Source organism: Gallinula chloropus, assembly GCF_964237585.1.
Source record: "Gallinula chloropus genome assembly, contig: HAP1_SCAFFOLD_597, whole genome shotgun sequence".
In the NCBI taxonomy this organism is placed as follows: domain Eukaryota; kingdom Metazoa; phylum Chordata; class Aves; order Gruiformes; family Rallidae; genus Gallinula; species Gallinula chloropus.
Genome location: NW_028168294.1, coordinates 1 through 24,834, shown reverse-complemented (window position 1 = coordinate 24,834; position 24,834 = coordinate 1). Strand labels below are relative to the sequence as shown.

The 24,834-nt window shown below is 57.4% G+C and overlaps 1 protein-coding gene across 1 annotated transcript; it reads left to right on the top strand.

Moving 5' to 3' along the window:
* Nucleotides 1-2,899: 2,899 nt before the first annotated feature.
* LOC311204624 (neuroblast differentiation-associated protein AHNAK-like) lies at nt 2,900-23,431 on the top strand (the record flags this gene model as incomplete). The annotated part of the gene is made up of 7 exons (XM_084281025.1): nt 2,900-3,053; nt 4,038-4,225; nt 5,191-6,675; nt 6,997-11,886; nt 12,049-12,492; nt 12,655-15,426; nt 15,649-23,431. The coding sequence occupies 7 exons, from the start codon at nt 2,900-2,902 to the stop codon at nt 23,311-23,313; spliced, it is 17,598 nt and encodes a 5,865-aa protein (XP_084137151.1). The 3' UTR covers nt 23,314-23,431.
* Between the last annotated feature and the right edge of the window lie 1,403 nt (nt 23,432-24,834).

Genomic DNA, 24,834 nt, shown 5'->3' with positions numbered 1-24,834 from the left:
AGGACACCTGCAGGCTGCTGAAGGACCTGGTCCTCCCCTCCCCCTCCCCCCCGAGCTCCCAGTAAACACCCCCAGGGGGTTCTGAGGGGGTTGGGGGGTATTTGGGGGGGTGGGGGGTGTATTTTGGGGGGGGGGGCAGCAGAGGAGGTGACATCATGGGGGGGTGTCACACACACTCAACCTCTCCACCCTGGGAGGTCGGTGCCCTCGTTGGGTTGGAACCTTCTGGAAGGGTCGTGCTGGGACCCTCAGCTTTGGGAGTGGGGGGGTAATTAAGGTAATTAAGTGAGAGCTTAATGAGGGGGGGGGTCGGGGGGGGGGGAGCCCCTGTGAGCAGCTTTGGGGGCGGCTCTGCAGGATCCGGCTCGTCCCGTCTGCGCTGGGAGCTGGATAGAGGGGAGTTCATCCCCCTTCCTCCTCCTCCTCCCTTCCCCTTTCCCCTTCCTCCTCCTCCCTCCCCCTTTCCCCTTTCCCCTTCCTCCTCCTCCTCCTCCTTCTTTCCTCCCACTTTCCCCTTCCTCCTCCTCCTCCTCCTTTCTTCTCACTTTCCCCTTCCTCCTCCTCCTCCTTTCTTCTCACTTTCCCCTTCCTCCTCCTCCTCCTCCTCCTCCTCCTTTCTTCTCACTTTCCCCTTCCTCCTCCTCCTCCTTTCTTCTCACTTTCCCCTTCCCCTCCTCCTCCTCCTTTCTTCTCACTTTCCCCTTCCTCCTCCTCCTCCTTTCCTCCCCTTTCCCCTTCCTCCTCCTCCTCCTTTCCTCCCCTTTCCCCTTTCCCCTTCCTCCTCCTCCTCCTTTCCTCCCCCTTTCCCCTTTCCCCTTCCTCCTCCTCCTTTCCTCCCCTTTCCCCTTTCCCCTTCCTCCTCCTCCTCCTCCTCCCTTCCCCTTTCCCCTTTCCCCTTCCTCCTCCTCCTTTCCTCCCCTTTCCCCTTCCTCCTCCTCCTCCTTTCCTCCCCCTTTCCCCTTCCTCCTCCTCCTCCTTCTTTCCTCCCACTTTCCCCTTCCTCCTCCTCCTCCTTCTTTCCTCCCACTTTCCCCTTCCTCCTCCTCCTCCTCCTTTCTTCTCACTTTCCCCTTCCTCCTCCTCCTCCTTTCTTCTCACTTTCCCCTTCCTCCTCCTCCTCCTCCTCCTCCTCCTTTCTTCTCACTTTCCCCTTCCTCCTCCTCCTCCTTTCTTCTCACTTTCCCCTTCCTCCTCCTCCTCCTTTCCTCCCCTTTCCCCTTCCTCCTCCTCCTCCTTTCCTCCCCTTTCCCCTTTCCCCTTCCTCCTCCTCCTCCTTTCCTCCCCTTTCCCCTTTCCCCTTCCTCCTCCTCCTCCTTTCCTCCCCCTTTCCCCTTTCCCCTTCCTCCTCCTCCTTTCCTCCCCTTTCCCCTTTCCCCTTCCTCCTCCTCCTCCTCCTCCCTTCCCCTTTCCCCTTTCCCCTTCCTCCTCCTCCTTTCCTCCCCTTTCCCCTTTCCCCTTCCTCCTCCTCCTCCTCCCTTCCCCTTTCCCCTTTCCCCTTCTTCCTCCTCCTCCTCCCTTTCCCCTTTCCCTTTCCTCCTCCCCTGCCCTTGGTGGCCCTTGGCCGCCCTTTGGCTCCGGAACCTTCTCCCTCCGCGCCGCGCTGACCCGCCGCACCATCCGCCGGGTGACCGGGAAGCGCCGCGGGTGCCGTTGCCCCTGGGTAGAGGGAAGGTGGCTGGAAGGGAGGGGGGAGGACACCGTGAGCTGACGGGGACCCCCCACTGCCCCCCCAGGCTGGAAGGAGGAACGGGAGGTGCCGCAGGGTCCGGGAGTGACGTTGGTGGGAATCCCGGGGCGGATCCGGCCAGGCCCAGCGTCCCAGCAAGGTCAGTGGGGTGGAGCTGGCTGGCTCCTCTCTCCCTCAGCATCCCACCCCACCCTGACCCAAAACCACCCCAACCCAGCCCCAAACTCAGCCCCACACCCAGCACCACCTCATCATCCCCCCAAAACCACCCCAACCCAAAACCCAACCCCAAACCCAGCACCTCCTCTTCATCCCCTCAAAACCACCCCAACCTGACCCAAAACCCCCTCCCCACACCCAGCACCTCCTCTTCATCCCCTCAAAACCCACCCCGACCCAAAACCCAACCCCAAACCCAGCACCTCCTCATCATCCCCCCAAAACCACCCCAACCTGACCCAAAACCCCCTCCCCACACCCAGCACCTCCTCTTCATCCCCTCAAAACCCACCCCGACCTAAAACCACCCCAACCCAAAACCCCCTCCCCACACCCAGCACCTCCTCAGCATCCCACCCCAACCCAACCCAAAACCCCCTCCCCACACCCAGCACCTCCTCAGCATCCCCTCAAAACCCAACCCGACCCAAAACCACCCCAATCCAACCCACCTCCCCATACCTAGCACCTCCTCAGCATTCCCCCCCGCCCCAAAACCCAACCCAAACCCCTTCCCCACACCCAGCACCTCCTCAGCATCCCCTCAAAACCCAACCCAAACCCACCCCAACCCAACCCCAAACCCCCCTCCCCACACCCAGCACCTCTTCTCCACCCCTTTGGGTGTCCCCCCTGTTCCCTCTTAGATGGAGAAGGAGGAGGAGATGCAGGAGATCCTGCTCAGCCCCCTAAAACCCAACCCAACCCCCCCTCCCCACACTCAGCACCTCCTCCTCATCCTGCCCCAACCCAACCCAAAACCCCCTCCCCACACCCCATGGCTTCTTCTCCACCCCCTTGGACGTCCCCCTGTCCCCCCCCCCAGATGGAGAAGGAGGAGGAGACCCGGGAGATCCTGCTCCTCTCTGCTCTCCCTCATCATCCCACCACCCCAACCCAACCCAAAACCACCCCAACCCAACCCAAAACCCCCTCCCCACACCCCATGGCTTCTTCTCCACCCCCTTGGACGTCCCCCTGTCCCCTCCCCAGATGGAGAAGGAGGAGGAGACCCGGGAGATCCTGCTCCCCAGTTGGCAGGGCAGCGGCTCCCATGGCATCACCATCGACCAGACCGATGGCGGCGTCTTCGTCAAGCGTGTGCAGCAGAACTCGCCGGCCGCCAAGATGGGGGTCGTGCAGGAAGGTGGGGTCAAGGGGGGGTTTATTGTCCTGGGGAAGGGGTTAGGGGGGGATTTGGGGGTCCTAGGGGCAGGCTGGGGGTGGGTTTGGTGGGGCATTGTCCTGGGGGGAAGGTTGAGGGAGGTTTTGGGGGGGAGGTTGGGGGTGGTTTTGGGGGGCATTGTCCTGGGGGGCGGGTTGGGGGTGGTTTGGGGGGGCGGGGGGGGTATTCTCCTGAGGGGAGTTGCAGGGGTTGGGGTGGTGGGGGTGGAGGTTGGGGGCTGGTTTTGGGGGGGCATTGTCCTTGGGGGTGGGTTGGGGGTGGTTTTGGGGAGGCAGGTTGGGGGTTTTTTGGGGGGGGAGGGTTAGGGGGGCGTTGTCCTGGGGGGTGGATTTTTGGGGGGACATTGTCCTAGGCGACAGGTTGGGAGAGTTTAGGGGGGGCATTGTTCTTGGGGAGGAGGTTGAGGGTGGTTTTGGGAGGGACATTGTCCTGGGCCAGATGTTGGAGGGAGGGTTTGGGGGGGAGCTTGGGGGTGGTTCTGGGGGGACATTGTCGTGGGGGGGGGCAGGTTGGGGGTGGTTCTTGGGGGACATTGTCCTGGGGGGCAGGTTGGGGGGGGGGGGGGTTGGGGGGGACATTGTCCTGGGGGACAGGTTGGGGGGGGGTTTGGGGGGGACATTGTCCTGGGGGGCAGGTTGGGGCTGGTTTTGGGGGGACATTGTCCTGGGGGGCAGGTTGGGGCTGGTTTTGGGGGGACATTGTCCTGGAGGGCAGGTTGGGGGTGGTTTTGGGGGGACATGGTCCTGGGGGGGCAGGTTGGGGGGTGGATTTTTGGTGTCCATTGAGTCTTCCCCCACCCCATCCCCTTCCTCCTCCCTCAACGACCCCACAGCTCGAGCGCCGTCGCTCCCCGTCCCACGTACAGGGGGGTTGGCAGGTGGGGAGGGGTCTCCTTACCCCCTCCCCAAAATATCTCCCCCCCTTTTGTGTCCCCCCACCCCGCAGGGGATCAGATTGTGAGCGCCACGGTGTATTTCGAGGACCTGCAGTGCGGGGAGGTGACCCAGCTGCTCAACACCCTGGGGCAGCACCGGGTGGGGCTGCGGCTCCAGCGCCGGGGGGACCGGTCCCCGGGGCCGGGACACGGGTGGGCGCACGAGGTGCCACCCCCCGGCACCACCGAGGTCGTGCTGGTGAGTCGGGGGGGGAGGGGAGGAAGAGGAGGAGGAGGAGGATGAAGGGGTGGAGGGCGGGGAGGAAGGGTTACGGTGTTAACAGGGGAAGAGGATGAGGAGGGGACGGAGGGCAGGGAGGAAGGGTTACGGTGTTAACAGGGGAAGAGGATGAGGAGGGGACAGAGGGTGGGGAGGAAGGGTTACGGTGTTAACAGGGGAAGAGGATGAAGAAGGTTCCAGGTGTTAATGGGGGAGGAGGATGAGGAAGGGATGGAGGGAGAGGAGGAAGGCTTACGGTGTTAATGGGGGATGAGGATGAGGAGGGGATGGAGGGTGGGGAGGAAGGCTTACGGTGTTAACAGGGGAAGAGGATGAAGAAGGTTCCGGGTGTTAATAGGGGATGAGGATGAGGAAGGGATGGAGGGAGGGGAGGAAGACTCCTGGTGTTAACAGGGGAAGAGGGTGAGGATGAGGATGAGGAAGGGATGGAGGGTGGGGAGGAAGGCTCCTGGTGTTAACAGGGGAAGAGGGTGAGGATGAGGAGGAGGAAGGGATGGAGGGCGGGGAAGAAGGTTCCTGGGGGAAGATGATGAGGATGAGGATGAGGATGAGGAAGGGATGGAGGGCGGGGAGGAAGGCCCCTGGGGGAAGATGATGAGGAAGGGATGGAGGGCGGGGAGGAAGGTCCCTGGGGGAAGATGATGAGGAAGGGATGGAGGGCGGGGAGGAAGGCCCCTGGGGGAAGATGATGAGGCTGAGGAGGGGATGGAGTGCGGGGAGGAAGGCTCCTGGGGGAAGATAAAGATGATGAATTGGGGATGGAGGGCGGGGAGGAAGGCTCCTGGGGGAAGATAAAGATGATGAATTGGGGATGGAGGGCGGGGAGGAAGGCTCCTGGGGGAAGATGAGGATGATGAAGAGGGGGTGGAGGGCGGGGAGGAAGGCTCCCAGTGTTCACAAAGCTCCCATTTCCCCCCCTGCAGAGCGGTGACGATGAGGAGTACCAGAGGATTTACGCGACGAAGATCAAGCCCCGCCTGAAGCCGGAGGAGGCGGCGGCGGCGGAGGCCGGCGGGACGCAGAGCAGGACCATCACGGTGACGCGCAAGGTGACGGCCTACACCGTGGACGTCACCCGCCACGACGCCGACGTCATCGGCCCCGACATCACCATCCGCATCCCCAGCCGGGGGACCCCCCAGAGCGACGCCGAGACGCCCGGGGACCCCGCGGCGGTGGGCACGGCCGAGGGATGGAGCGCGGGCGCCGCGGGGGCGCCTCCGGCCGCCACGTTGGGCCTCCATGTTGGAGCACCCGTATCGGGGACCCAGGGGAGGACTCGGGTGGAGCCTTCGGTGCTGGAGACCCCAGTTCCTGGTGGGGAAACTGGAAAAGCTGTTACCATGGAGATTCCAGGGGGACACCTCGTTATGGGAGGGGCGGAGCTGGGCCCCCACCCCCCTGGAAGTTGGTCCAGGGTTGAGGCGAACGGACAGATGGACGCCGGGTTCCACGTGAAGGGTCCTGGCTTGGATCTCAAAGGGCGCTGCCCCAGCGTGGGGGTCCAAGGGGAACTGCTGGGGGGGCTGCACCCCGATTCTACCACCCCTGGTCTTCACGGAGGCATCAAAGGCCCCGGGGTTGAGGTTCCTTCCCCGGGGGTGGAGAACCCACCCATTGACGTGGGGAAAATCAAGATCCCCGTCTTGAAGATGCCCAAATTTGGGTTCCCCGTGGGGGGATCGGGCACAGGAGCTCCCACCCCACCGGTGGGCACCGACCTCCCCTTGCTGGAGCCCCCGCGGGTTCCGAGTGTGGACGTTTCTTCCTCATCCGTCCAGGTTGTGGGACCCGAAATCTCCGGGACCCCCTCGGTTCAGGTCCCGAAGGCCCAGTTGGACGTTGGGTTGAAGGGTTCTTCCCCAGAAGTGGGGGTCCCCAGCGTGGGGGTCAAAGGAAGCCCCGTGGGGGGTCTCCCCGACGTTGGCGTTGACGGCGCCACGGGCAAAGTCAAAATACCTCACTTGCCCTTCCCAAAATTCACCGTCCCCGAAGGGCCGGCGCTGGAGCCGGCGCTCCCCAAGGGCGAGGCGGGAGTAGGCTTCAGCCTTCCCGACGCAGCCCTCAAAGGAGAATGCAAGAACCCCAAGTTCCAGAAGGTTGAGACCCCCCAAATCTCATTGGGGGACGTGAGCCTGAACCTGAAGGGCCCTCACGTGAAGGGGGACGCGGGTGTCACCCTCCCGAGGGTGGAAGGGGAGGTGAAAGGACTCGGCTCCAAGGGGCTCGAGGTGGGCGCCAAGGTTCCTGATGTCCAACTGGGAGGACTGGAGGGGGGTCTGAAAGGCCCCGTCCCGGGTCTGGATGTGAACGTGAAGGGGCTGAAGGTTAAAGGAGAAGTGGATGGTTCCGTCCCGAAGGTGGGTGGTGGCTTGAAAGGGCCCCAGGTTGACATCAAGGGGCCCAAGGTCACGGTGGCAGAGGGACACGTCAAGGGCCCCCAAATCTCCGTGCCAGACGTTGACCTGAGCCTGAAAGGTCCCAAAGTGAAGGGAGACCTGGATGTTTCTGCCCCAAAGCTGGAAGGGGAGCTGAAGGCACCTGGGCTGGACATCAAGGGCCCCAAGGTTGACATTGGAACCCCAGATGTGGACATCCACGGTCCAGAGGGCAAACTGAAGATGCCCAAGCTGAAGATGCCCAAGTTTGGGGTTCCTGGACTGAAAGGAGAGGGCCCTGAGGTCAATGTGACCCTTCCAAAGGGTGAGGTGGATGTTTCATGTCCCAAGGTAGACATTGACGTGCCCAGCGTGGACATCAAAGGGCCAGAAGGGACAATCAAGGGCCCGGGGGTGAAGATGCCTGACGTGAGCTTCAAGACCCCCCAGATCTCCATGCCTGACATTGACCTCAACCTGAAAGGCCCCAAAGTGAAAGGAGACCTGGATGTTTCTCCCTCAAAGCTGGAAGGGGAGCTCAAAGCACCTGGACTTGATATCAAGGGCCCCAAGGTTGATGTTGATGTGCCAGATGTCAATCTTCATGGTCCGGAAGGTAAACTGAAGATGCCCAAGCTGAAGATGCCCAAATTTGGGGTGCCTGGACTGAAAGGAGAGGGTCCTGAGGTCAACGTGACCCTTCCAAAGGGCCAGGTGGACATTTCTGCTCCCAAGGTAGATATTGATCTGCCCAGTGTTGACATCAAAGGGCCAGAAGGGACAATCAAGGGCCCCAAGGTCACCATGCCAGACGTTGACCTGAGCCTGAAAGGCCCTAAAGTGAAAGGAGACCTGGATGTTTCTGCCCCAAAGCTGGAAGGGGAGCTCAAAGCACCTGGACTTGATATCAAGGGCCCCAAGGTGGATGTTGAGGTGCCAGATGTCAATCTCCACGGTCCAGAGGGCAAACTGAAGATGCCCAAGCTGAAGATGCCCAAGTTTGGGGTTCCTGGACTGAAAGGAGAGGGTCCTGAGGTTAATGTGACCCTTCCAAAGGGTGACGTGGACATTTCTGCTCCCAAGGTAGATATTGATCTGCCAAGTGTTGACATCAAAGGGCCAGAAGGGACAATCAAGGGCCCGGGGGTGAAGATGCCCGATGTGAGCTTCAAGACCCCCCAGATCTCCATGCCTGACATCGACCTCAACCTGAAAGGCCCCAAAGTGAAAGGAGACCTGGATGTTTCTGCCCCAAAGCTGGAAGGGGAGCTGAAGGCACCTGGGCTGGACATCAAGGGCCCCAAGGTTGATGTTGATGTGCCAGATGTCAATCTTCATGGTCCGGAAGGTAAACTGAAGATGCCCAAGCTGAAGATGCCCAAATTCGGGGTTCCTGGACTGAAAGGAGAGGGTCCTGAGGTCAATGTGGCCCTTCCAAAGGGCCAGGTGGACATTTCTGCTCCCAAGGTAGATATTGATCTGCCAAGTGTGGACATCAAAGGGCCAGAAGGGACAATCAAGGGCCCCAAGGTCACCATGCCAGACGTTGACCTGAGCCTGAAAGGCCCTAAAGTGAAGGGTGAGGTGGACGTCTCCATCCCCACCGTAGGAGCTGACCTGAAGGGTCCTGAGCTGGACATCAAGGGCCCCAAGGTTGATGTTGAGGTGCCAGATGTCAATCTCCATGGTCCAGAGGGCAAACTGAAGATGCCCAAGCTGAAGATGCCTAAATTTGGGGTGCCTGGCCTGAAAGGAGAGGGCCCTGAGGTCAACGTGACCCTTCCAAAGGGTGAGGTGGACATTTCATGTCCCAAGGTAGACATTGACATGCCCAGTGTGGACATCAAAGGGCCAGAAGGGACAATCAAGGGCCCAGGGGTGAAGATGCCCGACGTGAGCTTCAAGACCCCCCAGATCTCCATGCCTGACATTGACCTCAACCTGAAAGGCCCCAAAGTGAAAGGAGACCTGGATGTTTCTGCCCCGAAGCTGGAAGGGGAGCTGAAGGCACCTGGGCTGGACATCAAGGGCCCCAAGGTGGATGTTGATGTGCCAGATGTCAATCTCCACGGTCCAGAAGGTAAACTGAAGATGCCCAAGCTGAAAATGCCCAAGTTTGGGGTTCCTGGCCTGAAAGGAGAGGGCCCTGAGGTCAACGTGACCCTTCCAAAGGGTGAGGTGGACATTTCTGCTCCCAAGGTAGACATCAATGTGCCCAGTGTGGATGTGGAAGGACCAGAAGTGAAGGGCAAAGGTCTGAAGTTCAAAATGCCCGAGCTGAACGTGCAGACGCCGAAGCTGTCCATGCCGGACGTGGATCTGGGTTTGAAGGCCCCCAAGCTGAAAGGAGATGCAGATATATCCGGCCTGAAGGTCTCTGGAGATCTGAAAGGCCCCAAAATAGATGTGGAAGGTCCCAAAGTGGATGTGGATGTGCCTGAGGTGGATTTGGAATGTCCAGAAGGGAAAATAAAAGGCCCCAAATTTAAGATGCCGAAGCTGAATCTCAAGGGGCCGAAGTTGTCCATGCCGGATGTCGACTGGAACCTGAAGGGACACAAAGTGAAGGGAGAGGTGGATGTTGCCCTGCCGAAGGTAGAAGGTGACTTGAAAGGAACTGATGTCAACATCAAGGGGCCAAAAGTAGATGTTGAGCTCCCAGATGTCAACCTGGAGTGTCCAGAAGCCAAACTGAAGACCCCCAAAGTGAAGATGCCTCATTTCAACGTGTCCGGCCCGAAGCTTGAGGGACCCGAGGTAGACATCGGCCTGCCCAAGGGAGAGGTAGACATCTCTGGGCCTGAGGTAGATCTTGAGGGGCCAGAGCTGGATGTTGGAGGAGCAGAAGGGAAATGGAAAGGCCCCAAGTTCAGGATGCCGAAGCTGAACATCAAAACATCCAAAATATCCATGCCAGATGTGGACCTGAACCTGAAGGGCCCGAAAGTGAAAGGAGAGATGGGGATTGGGGCTCCAAAGGTAGAAGGCGACTTGAAAGGGCCAGAAGTAGACATCAAGGGGCCCAAAGTAGATGTTGAGGGACCCAGTATTGACCTGGAGTGTCCCGAGGGGAAGGTGAAGGGCCCCAAGTTCAAGATGCCTGAGATGCACATCAAGTCACACAAGATCTCCATGCCCGACGTTGACTTGAAACTCAAGAGCCCCAAAGTGAAAGGAGACATCGATGTCTCTGTCCCCAAGCTTGAGGGCGACCTGAAAGGACCTGAGCTGGATATCAAAGGCCCCAAGGTTGATATTGAAGCCCCTGATGTGGACATTCATGGCCCAGAAGGGAAGTTCAAGATGCCCAAGTTCAAGATGCCCAAGTTCGGGATGCCGGGCTTCAAGGCCGAAGGCCCCGAGGTGGATGTGAACCTGCCCAAAGCTGATCTTGATGTGTCTGGGCCCAAGGTGGACATTGAGTGTCCAGATGTGGACATTGAAGGGCCTGAGGGGAAGCTGAAGGGCCCCAAGTTCAAGATGCCCGAGATGCACATCAAGGCCCCCAAGATCTCCATGCCCGATGTGGACTTCAACCTGAAGGGCCCCAAAGTGAAAGGAGACATTGATGTTTCTGCTCCAAAACTGGAAGGTGACCTGAAGGGACCTGATTTGGACATCAAGGGCCCCAAGGTTGACATTGAAGCCCCTGATGTGGACATCCACGGCCCAGAAGGGAAGTTCAAGATGCCCAAGTTCAAGATGCCCAAGTTCGGGATGCCAGGGCTGAAGGGAGAAGTTCCAGATGTTGATGTGAACCTGCCCAAAGCTGATCTTGATGTGTCTGGGCCCAAGGTGGACATTGAGTGTCCAGATGTGGACATTGAAGGGCCAGAGGGGAAGCTGAAGGGCCCCAAGTTCAAGATGCCCGAGATGCACATCAAGGCCCCCAAGATCTCCATGCCCGACATCGACCTGAACCTGAAGGGCCCCAAAGTGAAGGGAGGAGCAGATATGGATGTTTCCCTTCCCAAGCTGGAGGGTGATTTGAAGGGCCCAGACCTTGACATCAAGGGCCCCAAAGTCGATGTTGACCTCCCTGACGTGGAGCTGGAAGGGCCTGAGGGGAAACTGAAGGGCCCCAAGTTCAAGATGCCAGAGATGCACATCAAGGCCCCCAAGATCTCCATGCCCGACGTTGACTTCCACCTGAAGGGCCCCAAAGTGAAAGGAGACATCGATGTCTCTGTCCCCAAGCTTGAGGGTGACCTGAAAGGACCTGAGCTGGATATCAAAGGCCCCAAGGTGGACATTGAAGCCCCTGACGTGGACATTCATGGCCCAGAAGGGAAGTTCAAGATGCCCAAGTTCAAGATGCCCAAGTTCGGGATGCCGGGCTTCAAGGCCGAAGGCCCCGAGGTGGATGTGAACCTGCCCAAAGCTGATCTTGATGTGTCTGGGCCCAAGGTGGACATTGAGTGTCCAGATGTGGACATTGAAGGGCCTGAGGGGAAGCTGAAGGGCCCCAAGTTCAAGATGCCCGAGATGCACATCAAGGCCCCCAAGATCTCCATGCCCGATGTGGACTTCAACCTCAAGGGCCCCAAAGTGAAAGGAGACATTGATGTTTCTGCTCCAAAACTGGAAGGTGACCTGAAGGGACCTGATTTGGACATCAAGGGCCCCAAGGTTGACATTGAAGCCCCTGATGTGGACATCCACGGCCCAGAAGGGAAGTTCAAGATGCCCAAGTTCAAGATGCCCAAGTTCGGGATGCCAGGGCTGAAGGGAGAAGTTCCAGATGTTGATGTGAACCTGCCCAAAGCTGATCTTGATGTGTCTGGGCCCAAGGTGGACATTGAGTGTCCAGATGTGGACATTGAAGGGCCAGAGGGGAAGCTGAAGGGCCCCAAGTTCAAGATGCCCGAGATGCACATCAAGGCCCCCAAGATCTCCATGCCTGACATCGACCTCAACCTGAAGGGCCCCAAAGTGAAGGGAGGAGCAGATGTGGATGTTTCCCTTCCCAAGCTGGAGGGTGATTTGAAGGGCCCAGACGTTGACATCAAGGGCCCCAAGGTCGATGTTGACCTCCCTGATGTGGACATTGAAGGGCCTGAGGGGAAGCTGAAGGGCCCCAAGTTCAAGATGCCCGAGATGCACATCAAGGCCCCCAAGATCTCCATGCCTGATGTTGACTTCCACCTGAAGGGCCCCAAAGTGAAGGGGGATGTGGACGTGTCAGTCCCCAAGATTGAGGGTGACCTGAAAGGTCCCGAGCTGGACATCAAGGGCCCCAAGGTGGACATTGAAGCCCCTGACGTGGACATTCATGGCCCAGAAGGGAAGTTCAAGATGCCCAAGTTCAAGATGCCCAAGTTCGGGATGTCAGGGCTGAAGGGAGAAGTTCCAGATGTTGATGTGAACCTGCCCAAAGCTGATCTTGATGTGACTGCACCAAAGGTGGACATTGAGTGTCCAGATGTGGCCATTGAAGGGCCAGAGGGGAAGCTGAAGGGCCCCAAGTTCAAGATGCCTGAGATGCACATCAAGGCCCCCAAGATCTCCATGCCCGACATCGACCTGAACCTGAAGGGCCCCAAAATGAAAGGAGATGTGGACGTGTCAGTCCCTAAGCTGGAGGGCGATTTGAAGGGCCCAGACCTTGACATCAAGGGCCCCAAAGTTGATGTTGACCTTCCTGATGTTGAGCTGGAGTGTCCTGAGGGGAAACTGAAGGGCCCCAAGTTCAAGATGCCAGAGATGCACATCAAGGCCCCCAAGATCTCCATGCCCGATGTTGACTTCCACCTGAAGGGCCCCAAAGTGAAGGGAGATGTGGATGTGTCGGTCCCTAAGATTGAGGGTGACCTGAAAGGTCCCGAGCTGGACATCAAGGGCCCCAAGGTGGACATTGAAGCCCCTGATGTGGACATCCACGGCCCAGAAGGGAAGTTCAAGATGCCCAAGTTCAAGATGCCCAAGTTCGGGATGTCAGGGCTGAAGGGAGAAGTTCCAGATGTTGATGTGAACCTGCCCAAAGCTGATCTTGATGTGTCTGGGCCCAAGGTGGACATTGAGTGTCCAGATGTGGACATTGAAGGGCCAGAGGGGAAGCTGAAGGGCCCCAAGTTCAAGATGCCCGAGATGCACATCAAAGCCCCCAAGTTCTCCATGCCTGATGTAGACCTCAACTTGAAAGGTCCCAAAGTGAAGGGGGATGTGGATGTTTCCGTACCCAAAATAGAAGCTGATGTCAAAGCTCCAGACCTGGAACTTAAAGGACCCAAAGTGGACATTGATGTTCCTGATCTTGACCTTGAGGGCCCAGAGGGGAAGCTGAAGGGCCCCAAATTTAAGATGCCTGAGATGCATTTCAAAGCCCCCAAGATCTCCATGCCGGACTTTGACCTCCACCTGAAGGGTCCCAAAGTGAAGGGGGATGTGGACGTGTCTGTCCCGAAGCTGGAGGGTGATTTGAAGGGCCCAGAGGTTGACATCAAGGGCCCCAAACTGGATGTTGATGTTCCCGACGTTGACCTGGAGTGTCCAGAAGCAAAGTTGAAAGGTCCCAAGTTCAAGATGCCTGAGATGCACTTCAAGACCCCCAAGATCTCCATGCCCGACATCGACCTGAACCTGAGAGGCCCCAAAGTGAAGGGGGACGTGGACATTTCCACCCCAAAACTAGAGGGTGAACTGAAGGGTCCCGATGTGGATATCAAAGGTCCCACTCTGGACGTAGAAGCTCCCAATGTGGATATTGAGGTCCCAGAGGGGAAGTTGAAGGGTCCCAAGTTCAAGATGCCAGAGATGCACTTCAAGGCCCCCAAGATCTCCATGCCCGACTTCGAGCTGAACCTGAAGGGCCCCAAAGGAAAGGGGGATATCGATGTTTCCCTTCCCAAGGTAGAAGGTGACCTGAAAGGACCTGAGGTTACAGTAAAGGGGCCAAAAGTGGACATAGAGGCTCCAGAAGTTGAGTTAGAGTGTCCAGAGGGGAAGCTGAAGGGTCCCAAATTTAAGATGCCTGAGATGCATTTCAAAGCCCCCAAGATCTCCATGCCCGACTTTGACCTCAACCTGAAAGGCCCGAAAGTGAAGGGGGATGTGGATGTGTCAGTCCCGAAGCTGGAGGGTGATTTGAAGGGCCCAGACCTTGACATCAAGGGTCCCAAAGTCGATGTCGACCTTCCTGATGTTGAGCTGGAATGTCCTGAGGGGAAACTGAAAGGCCCCAAGTTCAAGATGCCTGAGATGCACATCAAGGCCCCCAAGATCTCCATGCCCGACATCGACCTGAACCTGAAGGGCCCCAAAGTGAAGGGAGATGTGGATGTCTCCGTCCCCAAGCTGGAAGGTGATTTGAAAGGTCCCCATCTGGACATCAAGGGCCCCAAAGTCGATGTTGACCTCCCTGATGTGGAGCTGGAAGGGCCTGAGGGGAAACTGAAGGGCCCCAAGTTCAAGATGCCTGAGATGCACATCAAGGCCCCCAAGTTCTCCATGCCCGACGTTGACTTCCACCTGAAGGGCCCCAAAGTAAAAGGAGACATCGATGTGTCTGCTCCCAAGCTGGAAGGTGACCTGAAGGGACCTGAGCTGGACATCAAGGGCCCCAAAGTTGACATTGAGGCCCCTGATGTGGACATTCATGGCCCAGAAGGGAAGTTCAAGATGCCCAAGTTCAAGATGCCCAAGTTCGGGATGCCGGGCTTCAAGGCCGAAGGCCCCGAGGTGGATGTGAACCTGCCCAAAGCTGATCTTGATGTGTCTGGGCCCAAGGTGGACATTGAGTGTCCAGATGTGGACATTGAAGGGCCTGAGGGGAAGCTGAAGGGCCCCAAGTTCAAGATGCCCGAGATGCACATCAAGGCCCCCAAGATCTCCATGCCTGACATCGACCTGAACCTGAAGGGCCCCAAAGTGAAGGGAGATGTGGATGTCTCCGTCCCCAAGCTGGAAGGTGATTTGAAAGGTCCCCATCTAGACATAAAGGGCCCCAAAGTCGATGTTGAGCTCCCTGATGTGGAGCTGGAAGGGCCTGAGGGGAAACTGAAGGGCCCCAAGTTCAAGATGCCTGAGATGCACATCAAGGCCCCCAAGTTCTCCATGCCCGATGTTGACTTCCACCTGAAGGGCCCCAAAGTAAAAGGAGACATCGATGTGTCTGCTCCCAAGCTGGAAGGTGACCTGAAGGGACCTGAGCTGGACATCAAGGGCCCCAAAGTTGACATTGAAGCCCCTGACGTGGACATCCACGGCCCAGAAGGGAAGTTCAAGATGCCCAAGTTCAAGATGCCCAAGTTCGGGATGCCGGGCTTCAAGGCCGAAGGCCCCGAGGTGGATGTGAACCTGCCCAAAGCTGATCTTGATGTGTCTGGGCCCAAGGTGGACATTGAGTGTCCAGATGTGGACATTGAAGGGCCTGAGGGGAAGCTGAAGGGCCCCAAGTTCAAGATGCCCGAGATGCACATCAAGGCCCCCAAGATCTCCATGCCTGACATCGACCTGAACCTGAAGGGCCCCAAAGTGAAGGGAGGAGCAGATGTGGATGTTTCCCTTCCCAAGCTGGAGGGTGATTTGAAGGGCCCAGACTTTGACATCAAGGGCCCCAAAGTCGATGTTGACCTCCCTGATGTGGAGCTGGAAGGGCCTGAGGGGAAACTGAAGGGCCCCAAGTTCAAGATGCCAGAGATGCACATCAAGGCCCCCAAGATCTCCATGCCCGACGTTGACTTCCACCTGAAGGGCCCCAAAGTGAAGGGGGATGTGGATGTGTCAGTCCCTAAGATTGAGGGTGACCTGAAAGGACCTGATCTGGACATTAAGGGCCCCAAGGTCGACGTTGACCTCCCTGACGTTGAGCTGGAAGGGCCTGAGGGGAAGCTGAAGGGCCCCAAGTTCAAGATGCCTGAGATGCATATCAAGGCCCCCAAGTTCTCCATGCCTGATGTTGACTTCCACCTGAAGGGCCCCAAAGTGAAGGGAGATGTGGACGTGTCGGTCCCTAAGATTGAGGGTGAGCTCAAGTGTCCTGAGCTGGACATCAAGGGCCCCAAGGTGGACATTGAAGCCCCTGACGTGGACATCCATGGCCCAGAAGGTAAAATAAAACTGCCCAAGTTCAAGATGCCCAAATTTGGGATGCCTGGTGTCAAGGCTGAAGGCCCCGAGGTGGATGTGAACCTGCCAAAAGGAGACCTGGAGGTGTCTGGGCCAAAGGTGGACATTGAGTGTCCAGATGTGGACATCGAAGGGCCAGAGGGGAAGCTGAAGGGCCCCAAGTTCAAGATGCCCGAGATGCACATCAAGGCCCCCAAGATCTCCATGCCTGACGTTGACTTCAACCTGAAGGGCCCCAAAGTGAAAGGGGAAGTGGATGTCTCTGTCCCCAAGTTGGAAGGTGACCTGAAGGGTCCAGAGTTGGACATCAAGGGCCCCAAGGTCGACATTGAAGCTCCTGACCTTGATCTCCATGGTCCTGAAGGCAAAGTGAAAATTCCCAAGTTCAAAATGCCCAAGTTTGGGTTTCCTGGCTCGAAAGGAGAAGGCCCAGATATTGATATCAACCTCCCTGAAGCCACCGTTGCTCTTTCTGGCCCAGCAGTTGACGTTTCCCTGCCTGACCTGGACATTGAAGGCCCAGAAGGAAAACTGAAGGGTCCTAAATTCAAGAAGCCAGAGCTGCAATTCAACGTTCCCAAAATCTCCATGCCCGACATCGACTTGAATCTCAAAGGCCCCAAACTCAAAGGGGACATTGATGCCTCTGTCCCCAAAATCGAGGGTGAGCTGAAAGGTCCCAAGCTCGATATCAAAGGCCCAGAACTCGAGGTTGAAGGTCCAAAGCTCGATCTGGAAGGAAAAGCTAAAAAATCCAGGTTTAAACTCCCCAAATTTGGCTTTTCTGGGCCTAAAGTTCAAAGCCCAGACGTGGATGTGAAACTCAAAAAACCTGATGTTGAAATATCTGGTCCAAAAGTTGAGGTTGCTGCTCCAGATGTGGACCTACAGGCCAAATCCAAAGGTTCCAAGTTCAAAATGCCATTTTTGAGCATTTCCTCCCCCAAAGTTTCGATGCCGGATGTGGAGCTAAACCTGAAAGGCCACAAGATGAAAGGAGAGTTGGATGTTACCACCCCCAAGTTGGAAGGGGAACTGAAAGGGCCTGAGGTGGACATCAAGGGCCCCAAAGTCAACATTGAGGCGCCAGACGTGGACATTCATGGGCCGGAGGGTAAAGTTAAACTGCCCAAGTTCAAGATGCCCAAATTTGGGGTGCCTGGTGTCAAGGCCGAAGGCCCTGAGGTGGATGTGAACCTGCCCAAAGCTGATCTTGATGTGTCTGGGCCCAAGGTGGACATTGAGTGTCCAGATGTGGACATTGAAGGGCCTGAGGGGAAGCTGAAGGGCCCCAAGTTCAAGATGCCCGAGATGCACATCAAGGCCCCCAAGATCTCCATGCCCGACATCGACCTGAACCTGAAGGGCCCCAAAGTGAAGGGGGACGTGGACGTGTCGCTCCCTCAGGTGGAACTGAAGGACACGGATTTGCATGTGAAAGGACCGAAGGTGGATGTGGACGTTCCGGACCTGGAGGTTGAAGGTCCCAAAGGAAAAGTGAAAGGCCCCAAATTCAAAATGCCTGAGATGAACATCAAGGGTCCCAATATCTCCATGCCGGACTTGGACCTGAATTTGAAAGGTCCCAAGGTCAAAGGAGGTGTGGACGTGGATCTTTCAGTGCCAAAGCTGGAAGGAGACCTGAGTGTGCCAGATGTTGATATCAAAGGGCCGAAGGTTGACATTGACGTTCCCGAACTGGATGTTGAAGGGCCTGAGGGGAAACTGAAGGGCCCCAAGTTCAAGATGCCCGAGATGCACATCAAGGCCCCCAAGATCTCCATGCCTGATGTGGACTTCCACCTCAAGGGCCCCAAAGTGAAGGGGGATGTGGATGTGTCAGTCCCTAAGATTGAGGGTGACCTGAAAGGTCCTGAGCTGGACATCAAGGGCCCCAAAGTTGACATTGAAGCCCCTGACGTGGACATTCATGGCCCAGAAGGGAAGTTCAAGATGCCCAAGTTCAAGATGCCCAAGTTCGGGATGCCGGGCTTCAAGGCCGAAGGCCCCGAGGTGGACGTGAACCTGCCCAAAGCTGATCTTGATGTGTCTGGGCCCAAGGTGGACATTGAGTGTCCAGATGTGGACATTGAAGGGCCTGAGGGGAAACTGAAGGGCCCCAAGTTCAAGATGCCTGAGATGCACATCAAGGCCCCCAAGATCTCCATGCCTGACATCGACCTGAACCTGAAGGGCCCCAAAGTGAAGGGAGATGTGGATGTGTCAGTCCCGAAACTGGAAGGTGACCTGAAGGGTCCTGAGCTGGACATCAAAGGACCTAAAGTTGACATAGATGTTCCTGACGTGGAGATTGAAGGACCAGAAGGAAAACTGAAAGGCCCCAAGTTGAAGATGCCTGAGATGCATTTCAAAGCCCCCAAGATCTCCATGCCGGACTTTGACCTGAACCTGAAAGGCCCGAAAGTGAAGGGGGATGTGGACGTGTCTGTGCCGAGTGTGGAAGGTGACCTGAAAGGGCCGAAAGTTGATGTTAAATGTCCTGAGTTGGATGTTGGTGCCCCAGATGTTCACATCGAGGGCCCAGAAGGGAAGCTGAAGGGTCCCAAATTTAAGATGCCTGAGATGCATTTCAAAGCCCCCAAGATCTCCATGCCGGACTTTGACCTCAACCTGAAGGGCCCCAAAGTGAAGGGGGATGTGGATGTGTCAGTCCCGAAACTGGAGGGTGACTTGAAAGGCCCAGAGGTTGATATCAAGGGCCCCAAACTCGATGTTGACCTTCCTGACGTGGAGCTGGAAGGGCCTGAGGGGAAGCTGAAGGGCCCCAAGTTCAAGATGCCTGAGATGCACATCAAGGCCCCCAAGATCTCCATGCCTGACATTGATCTGAACCTGAAGGGCCCCAAAGTGAAGGGAGACTTTGATGTTTCTGCTCCAAAACTGGAAGGTGACCTGAAGGGACCTGAGCTGGACATCAAGGGCCCCAAGGTTGACATTGAAGCCCCTGATGTGGACATTCATGGCCCAGAAGGGAAGTTCAAGATGCCCAAGTTCAAGATGCCCAAGTTCGGGATGCCGGGCTTCAAGGCCGAAGGCCCCGAGGTGGATGTGAACCTGCCCAAGGCTGATCTTGATGTGTCTGGGCCCAAGGTGGACATTGAGTGTCCAGATGTGGACATTGAAGGGCCTGAAGGGAAACTGAAGGGCCCCAAGTTCAAGATGCCTGAGATGCACATCAAGGCCCCCAAGATCTCCATGCCCGACATCGACCTGAACCTGAAGGGCCCCAAAGTGAAAGGAGGAGCAGATGTGGATGTTTCCCTTCCCAAGCTGGAGGGTGATTTGAAGGGCCCAGACGTTGACATCAAGGGCCCCAAAGTCGATGTTGACCTCCCTGATGTGGAGCTGGAAGGACCTGAGGGGAAGCTGAAGGGCCCCAAGTTCAAGATGCCCGAGATGCACATCAAGGCCCCCAAGATCTCCATGCCCGACGTTGACTTCCACCTGAAGGGCCCCAAAGTGAAGGGGGATGTGGATGTGTCAGTCCCTAAGATTGAGGGTGACCTGAAAGGACCTGAGCTGGACATCAAGGGCCCCAAAGTTGACATTGAAGCTCCCGACGTGGACATCCATGGCCCAGAAGGGAAGTTCAAACTGCCCAAGTTCAAGATGCCCAAATTTGGGATGCCGGGCTTCAAGGCCGAAGGCCCCGAGGTGGATGTGAACCTGCCCAAAGCTGATCTTGATGTGTCTGGGCCCAAGGTGGATATTGAGTGTCCAGATGTGGACATTGAAGGGCCTGAAGGGAAACTGAAGGGCCCCAAGTTCAAGATGCCCGAGATGCACATCAAGGCCCCCAAGATTTCCATGCCCGACGTTGATTTCAACCTGAAGGGCCCCAAAGTGAAGGGAGACGTGGACGTGTCGCTGCCAGGAGCGGAATGTGAACTGAAAGGTCCAGAGGTCACTGTCAGTGGTCCCAAGTTAGACGTTGGTGCCCCAGACCTTGATGTCGACAGCCCGGAGGGGAAATTCAAGCTGCCCAAGTTCAAAATGCCCAAGTTCTCCATGCCAGGATTTAAAGGAGAAGGGGTGGACGTGGATGTGAACCTCCCCAAGGGAGACCTGGATATTTCGGGCCCCAGCATCGATGTCGAGACTCCTGATCTGAACGTGGGTGGAAAACTCAAAGGCCCCAAGTTCACCATGCCCGAAATGCACGTCAAGGCCCCCAAGGTGTCCCTCCCGGATGTCGACCTCAACCTTAAGGGCCCTCAGCTGAAAGGAGATGTAGATGTTTCCGGACCCAGGCTTGAAGGTGATTTGAAAGGCCCCAAAATAGACCTTGAGGCTCCCGATGTGACCATCGAAGGGCCAGAGGGGAAACTCAAAGGCCCCAAGTTCAAGATGCCCGAGATGCACATCAAGGCCCCCAAGTTCTCCATGCCTGATGTTGACTTCAACCTGAAGGGCCCCAAGGTGAAGGGGGACGTGGAGGTCTCGGTGCCAAAGCTGGAAGGGGATTTACAGTGTCCAGATGTTGATCTCAAAGGCCCCAAGTTGGACATTCAGGCACCGGACGTGAACATTGAAGGGCCAGAGGGGAAGCTGAAGGGCCCCAAGTTCAAGATGCCTGAGATGCACATCAAGACCCCCCAGATCTCCATGCCCGACATCGACCTGAACCTCAAGGGACTGAAGGTGAAAGGTGATGCTGACCTTCAGGTCCCAAAGCTTGAGGGAGGTCTGAAGGGTCCCGAAGTTGACATCAAAGGCCCCAAAATAGATCTTGAGGGGCCCGAGGTCGATGTGGATGGTCTGGAGGGCAAAATCAAGATGCCTAAAATGAAGCTGCCCAAACTTGGCTTCAAAGGAGAAGGTCCCGACGTGGATTTGAACCTGCCGAAGGCGGAGGTCGATCTCACGGGCCCCAAGGTTGATGTCAGCGTCCCAGACGTGAGTGTGGAAGGTCCGGAGGGCAAAGTCAAAGGTCCTAAACTGAAGATGCCAGAAATGCATGTGAATGTTCCTAAAATCTCCATGCCTGAGATAGACCTGAGCTTGAAAGGCCACAAAACGAGGGGTGGCTTTGACATCTCCACCCCCAAGGTAGAAGGGAGCCTGAAAGGTCCTGAAGTTGACATCAAAGGCCCAGAATTTGGAATCAAAGGCCCTGAGGTTGACGTTGAGTGTCCCGACATGAGCTTTGAAGGCCCCGAGGCCAATGTCAAAGCCCCCAAGTTTAAGAAGTCCAAGTTTGGGTTCGGGATGAAAAGTCCAAAGGCTGAACTGAAGGTCCCCGGGGTGGAAGCGGATTTACCCGAGGTGGAGCTGAACGTGGAGTCTCCCGACGTCAACGTGGCTGGGAAGGGTAAGAAGAGCAAGTTCAAGATGCCGAAACTTCATATGAGCGGCCCCAAGGTTAAAGGGAAGAAAGGTGGGTTTGATGTGAACGTGGCTGGTGGGGAGCTGGAGGCGGGTTTGAAGGCCCCAGACCTGGACGTGAACGTAGCCGGTCCGGATGTGACGGTGAAAGGTGACGCGGCGGTGAAGTCCCCCAAAGTGAAGAAGCCCATGTTTGGGAAGATCTCCTTCCCTGACGTCGAATTCGACCTGAAATCACACCGGTTCAGAGGGGACACCCCGAAACTGGAAGGGGAACTGAAGGCGCCCGACCTCGAGGTCTCCGTGCCGACCGTGAAAGGGCCGAGCCTTGGCCTGGATGTCGAAGGTCCTGATGTGAGCCTGAAGAAGCCAAAGATCCAACTTCCCAGTGGGCAGGTGAGCGTGGGGGACGTGAAGATGGAGGGTGACCTGAGAGGACCCGCCATTGACGTTGCCGTCCCCTCCATCTCAGCGCCGGATGTTGATTTCCATGTGAAAGGACCAAGAGTAAAAGGGGAAGTTGGTGGCGTTCCTGGAGTGGAACTGGAAGGTCCTGAAGGGAAACTGAAGTTGCCCGGGGTGGGGAAGATGGGTCTGGGCCTGGAAATGCCGGATACGAGCTTGGAGATCTCTGGCCCAGCGGTGGCAGGAAGCGCGAGTCTCCCGTCGGCTGATCTCAACCTCCAAGGTCTCGATGTGAAGCTCAAAGGGCCCCAACTCTCCGGACCCGATTTCGATGGAAACCTGAAAGGACCAAAGCTCAAGGGAGATTTGGATGTGTCGGGTTCCTTGGAAGGGCCCAACGTCGGCCTGGAGGCCCCAGGCTTCAGCGTTGGAGGCTTGGGGGGCAAGATGAAGCTGCCCAAGCTCAAATCCCCCACTGTGGAGGCCCCTGAGCTCAGCGTGAGAGGCGGCGTCGACTGCTCCGTCCCGCGGATGGAGGCGGACGTGAAGGCCCCGGGTGGGAACCTCAACCTCCCAGGCCTCGACCTCAAAGGGCCCTCGGTGGGTGTTTCCGCCCCGGATCTGGATGTCAACCTGAAAGGACCAAAGTTGAAAGGAGATCTCGGCCTTTCCACCAGCGTTACCTCCCCCAGAGCAGCGGGGGACGCGGCCGGCGACGCTGGCTATGAAATTTTGGGTGGCACCATCAAGCTCCCGTCCCTCAAACTCCCCCAGTTCAGCCTTTCTGGTCCCAGTGTGGATGGAGCCGACGTCAGTCTCGAAGGTCCCCAAGGGAAAGGAGGCCTGAAGGTTGGCGCTTCCGTGCCCGACGTCGACCTGAAGCTGAAAGGACCAAACCTCGACGGCGCCGTTGACATCCAAGGGCCCAAAGTCAACGTGGAAGCCCCTCGCCTCGACGTGAAGGGGCCTGGAGGGGACATCCACCTTCAAGCTCCATCCCTGGATGTGTCTGCACCCAAAGTTGCCACGTCGGGTTTTAACCTCAACGTAAAAGGGCCGAAGATCAAAGGTGGAGCCGCCATTTCTGGGGAGACTGGGGGGAGTCTCCACCTCAGCGGCCCCAAGGTGGGAGTCGGGGGTCCCGCTAGCCCAGAAGGCAGCCTGGGCAAGGTGTCGTTCCCCAAGCTCCGCATGCCCAAGTTCGTGTTCTCCGACCCACACGAGGCGAAGGGCCGGGAGATGGGGGTTGACGTGGAGTTCCCGGGGGGGGACGTGGAGCTGGCGCGAGCCGGCTCGGCGGAGCTGGAAGTGGAGGAGCCGGACGCCCGGTTGAAGAAATCCAAACTCAAGATGCCCAAATTCAACTTCTCCAAGCAGAAAGGGAAGAACAGCAGCTCCTTGAGCTCCCCGGAAGCTTCTGGCTCCATTTCGGGCTCCAAAGGTGACCTGAAGAGCTCCAAGATCAGTTTGGGCTCAGCGGAAGGGGAGCTGGAGGTGGCCAAAGGCGGGAAGTTCTCCCTCTTCAAAGGCAGGAAGACGCGGCACCGGTCGTCGTCCTTCAGCGACGAGCGCTCGTCCCACCCCGCCGGCCCCTCGGAGCTGGACGGGGCTGAGAAGGCCAAGCAGGGCAAAGCCAAATTCGGGACGTTCGGGGGCATCGGCTCCAAAACCAAAGGCTCCTACGAGGTGACGGGCAGCGACGACGAGGCCGCCAGGGCCCCAGGCGGTGGCGGCGGCGGGGCCACGGCCAAGAAATCCCGGCTGTCCTCGTCCTCCAGCACCGACAGCGGGACCAAGGGCGGGTTCCGCCTGCCCGGCGTGGAGCTGACGGTGGCCAAGAAGAAGGAGTAGCGGCTGTACATAGGCGCCCCCTGTATATAGACACCTCTGCCTGCCTTTGTATATACAATACTAGCATTTCCTCCCCCTTTTCCTCCCACTTTCCCCCCCTTTCCCTCCCTTTTTTCCCCTCTTTTTTCCCCTCCTTCCCCATTTCCCCCCCTTTTTCCCCTTTTACCCCTTCCACCCTCCCTTTTTCCCCCCCTTCTTCTCCCCCTTTTTTTCCCCCTTTCTCCCCCTTTTTTTCCCCCCTTTCTCCCCCTTTTTTCCCCCCTTTCTCCCCCTTTTTCCCCCCTTTCTCCCCCTTTTTTCCCCCCTTTCTCCCCCCTTTTTTCCCCCCTTTTCTCCCCCTTTTTTCTCCCCATTTCCCCCCCCTTTTCTCCCCCTTTTTTCTCCCCTTTTATCCCCCCTTTTTCCCCCCCTTTTTCCCCCCTTTTCCCCCCTTCCCCCCCCTTTTCCTCCCTTTTTTCCCCTTCTTCCTCCCCCTTTTCCCCCCCTTTCTCCCCCTTTCCCCCCCCTTTTCTTCCCCTTTTTCCCCCCTTTTTCCCCCCTTTTCTCCTCCTTTTTCCCCCTTTTCTCCCCCTTTTCCCCCCTTTTCTCCCCCTTTTCCCCCTTCTTCCTCCTCCCTTTTTCCCCCTTCTTCCTCCCCCCTTTTTTCCCCCCTTCTTCCTCCCCCCTTTTTTCCCCCTTCTTCCTCCCCCCTTTTTTCCCCCTTCTTCCTCCCCCCTTTTTTCCCCTTCTTCCTCCCCCCTTTTTTCCCCCTTCTTCCTCCCCCCTTTTTTCCCCCTTCTTCCTCCCCCCTTTTTTCCCCCTTCTTCCTCCCCCCTTTTTTCCCCCTTCTTCCTCCCCCCTTTTTTTCCCCCCCTTCTTCCTCCCCCCCTTTTTCCCCCCCCTTCCTCCTCCCCCCCTTTTTCCCCCCCTTCCTCCTCCCCCCCTTTTCCCCCCCTTCCTCCTCCCCCCCTTTTTTCCCCCCCTTTCCCCCATTCCCCCCCTCTCCCCCACTTTCCCCTGCCCAACCCCAACCAGAACCCCACAGCGAGGGAGGAGTGGAACATGTTGAGGGGGGGGACACAACACATCCCACCCCCCCTCCTCTCCCTCCCCCCATCACATTCATGTTTTATTTCCAACTTCCCTTATTTTTTTACCAACTTCGACCCATTTTTCCCCCTTTTCCCATTTTTAAACCCACCCAGTTGCTTTTCCATGTTTTTTTTATCCTGATTTTTTTCCCCATTTCATCATTTTTTGGGGCTTTTTTTTGTTCTTGTTGTTGTTGTTGTTGGGCTGAAACTCCCCGTCGGGTCAATCAAACCCTCCTAGAACCCCCCCCTTTAGCCTTCCTCCTCCTCCTCCTCCTCCTCCTCCCTGGCATTCCAGCTCCCTGGCATTCCAGGGAATCATAATCCCGTGCTCAGGGAGGGGGGGTGGGGGGGGGGTTGCATAAGGGCGCCCGATCAGATGACACGCTGGCAATGAAAGGCCGCGGATAACGAAGCAGAGAAGGAGAAAGTTATGAATATTAGAAGAATG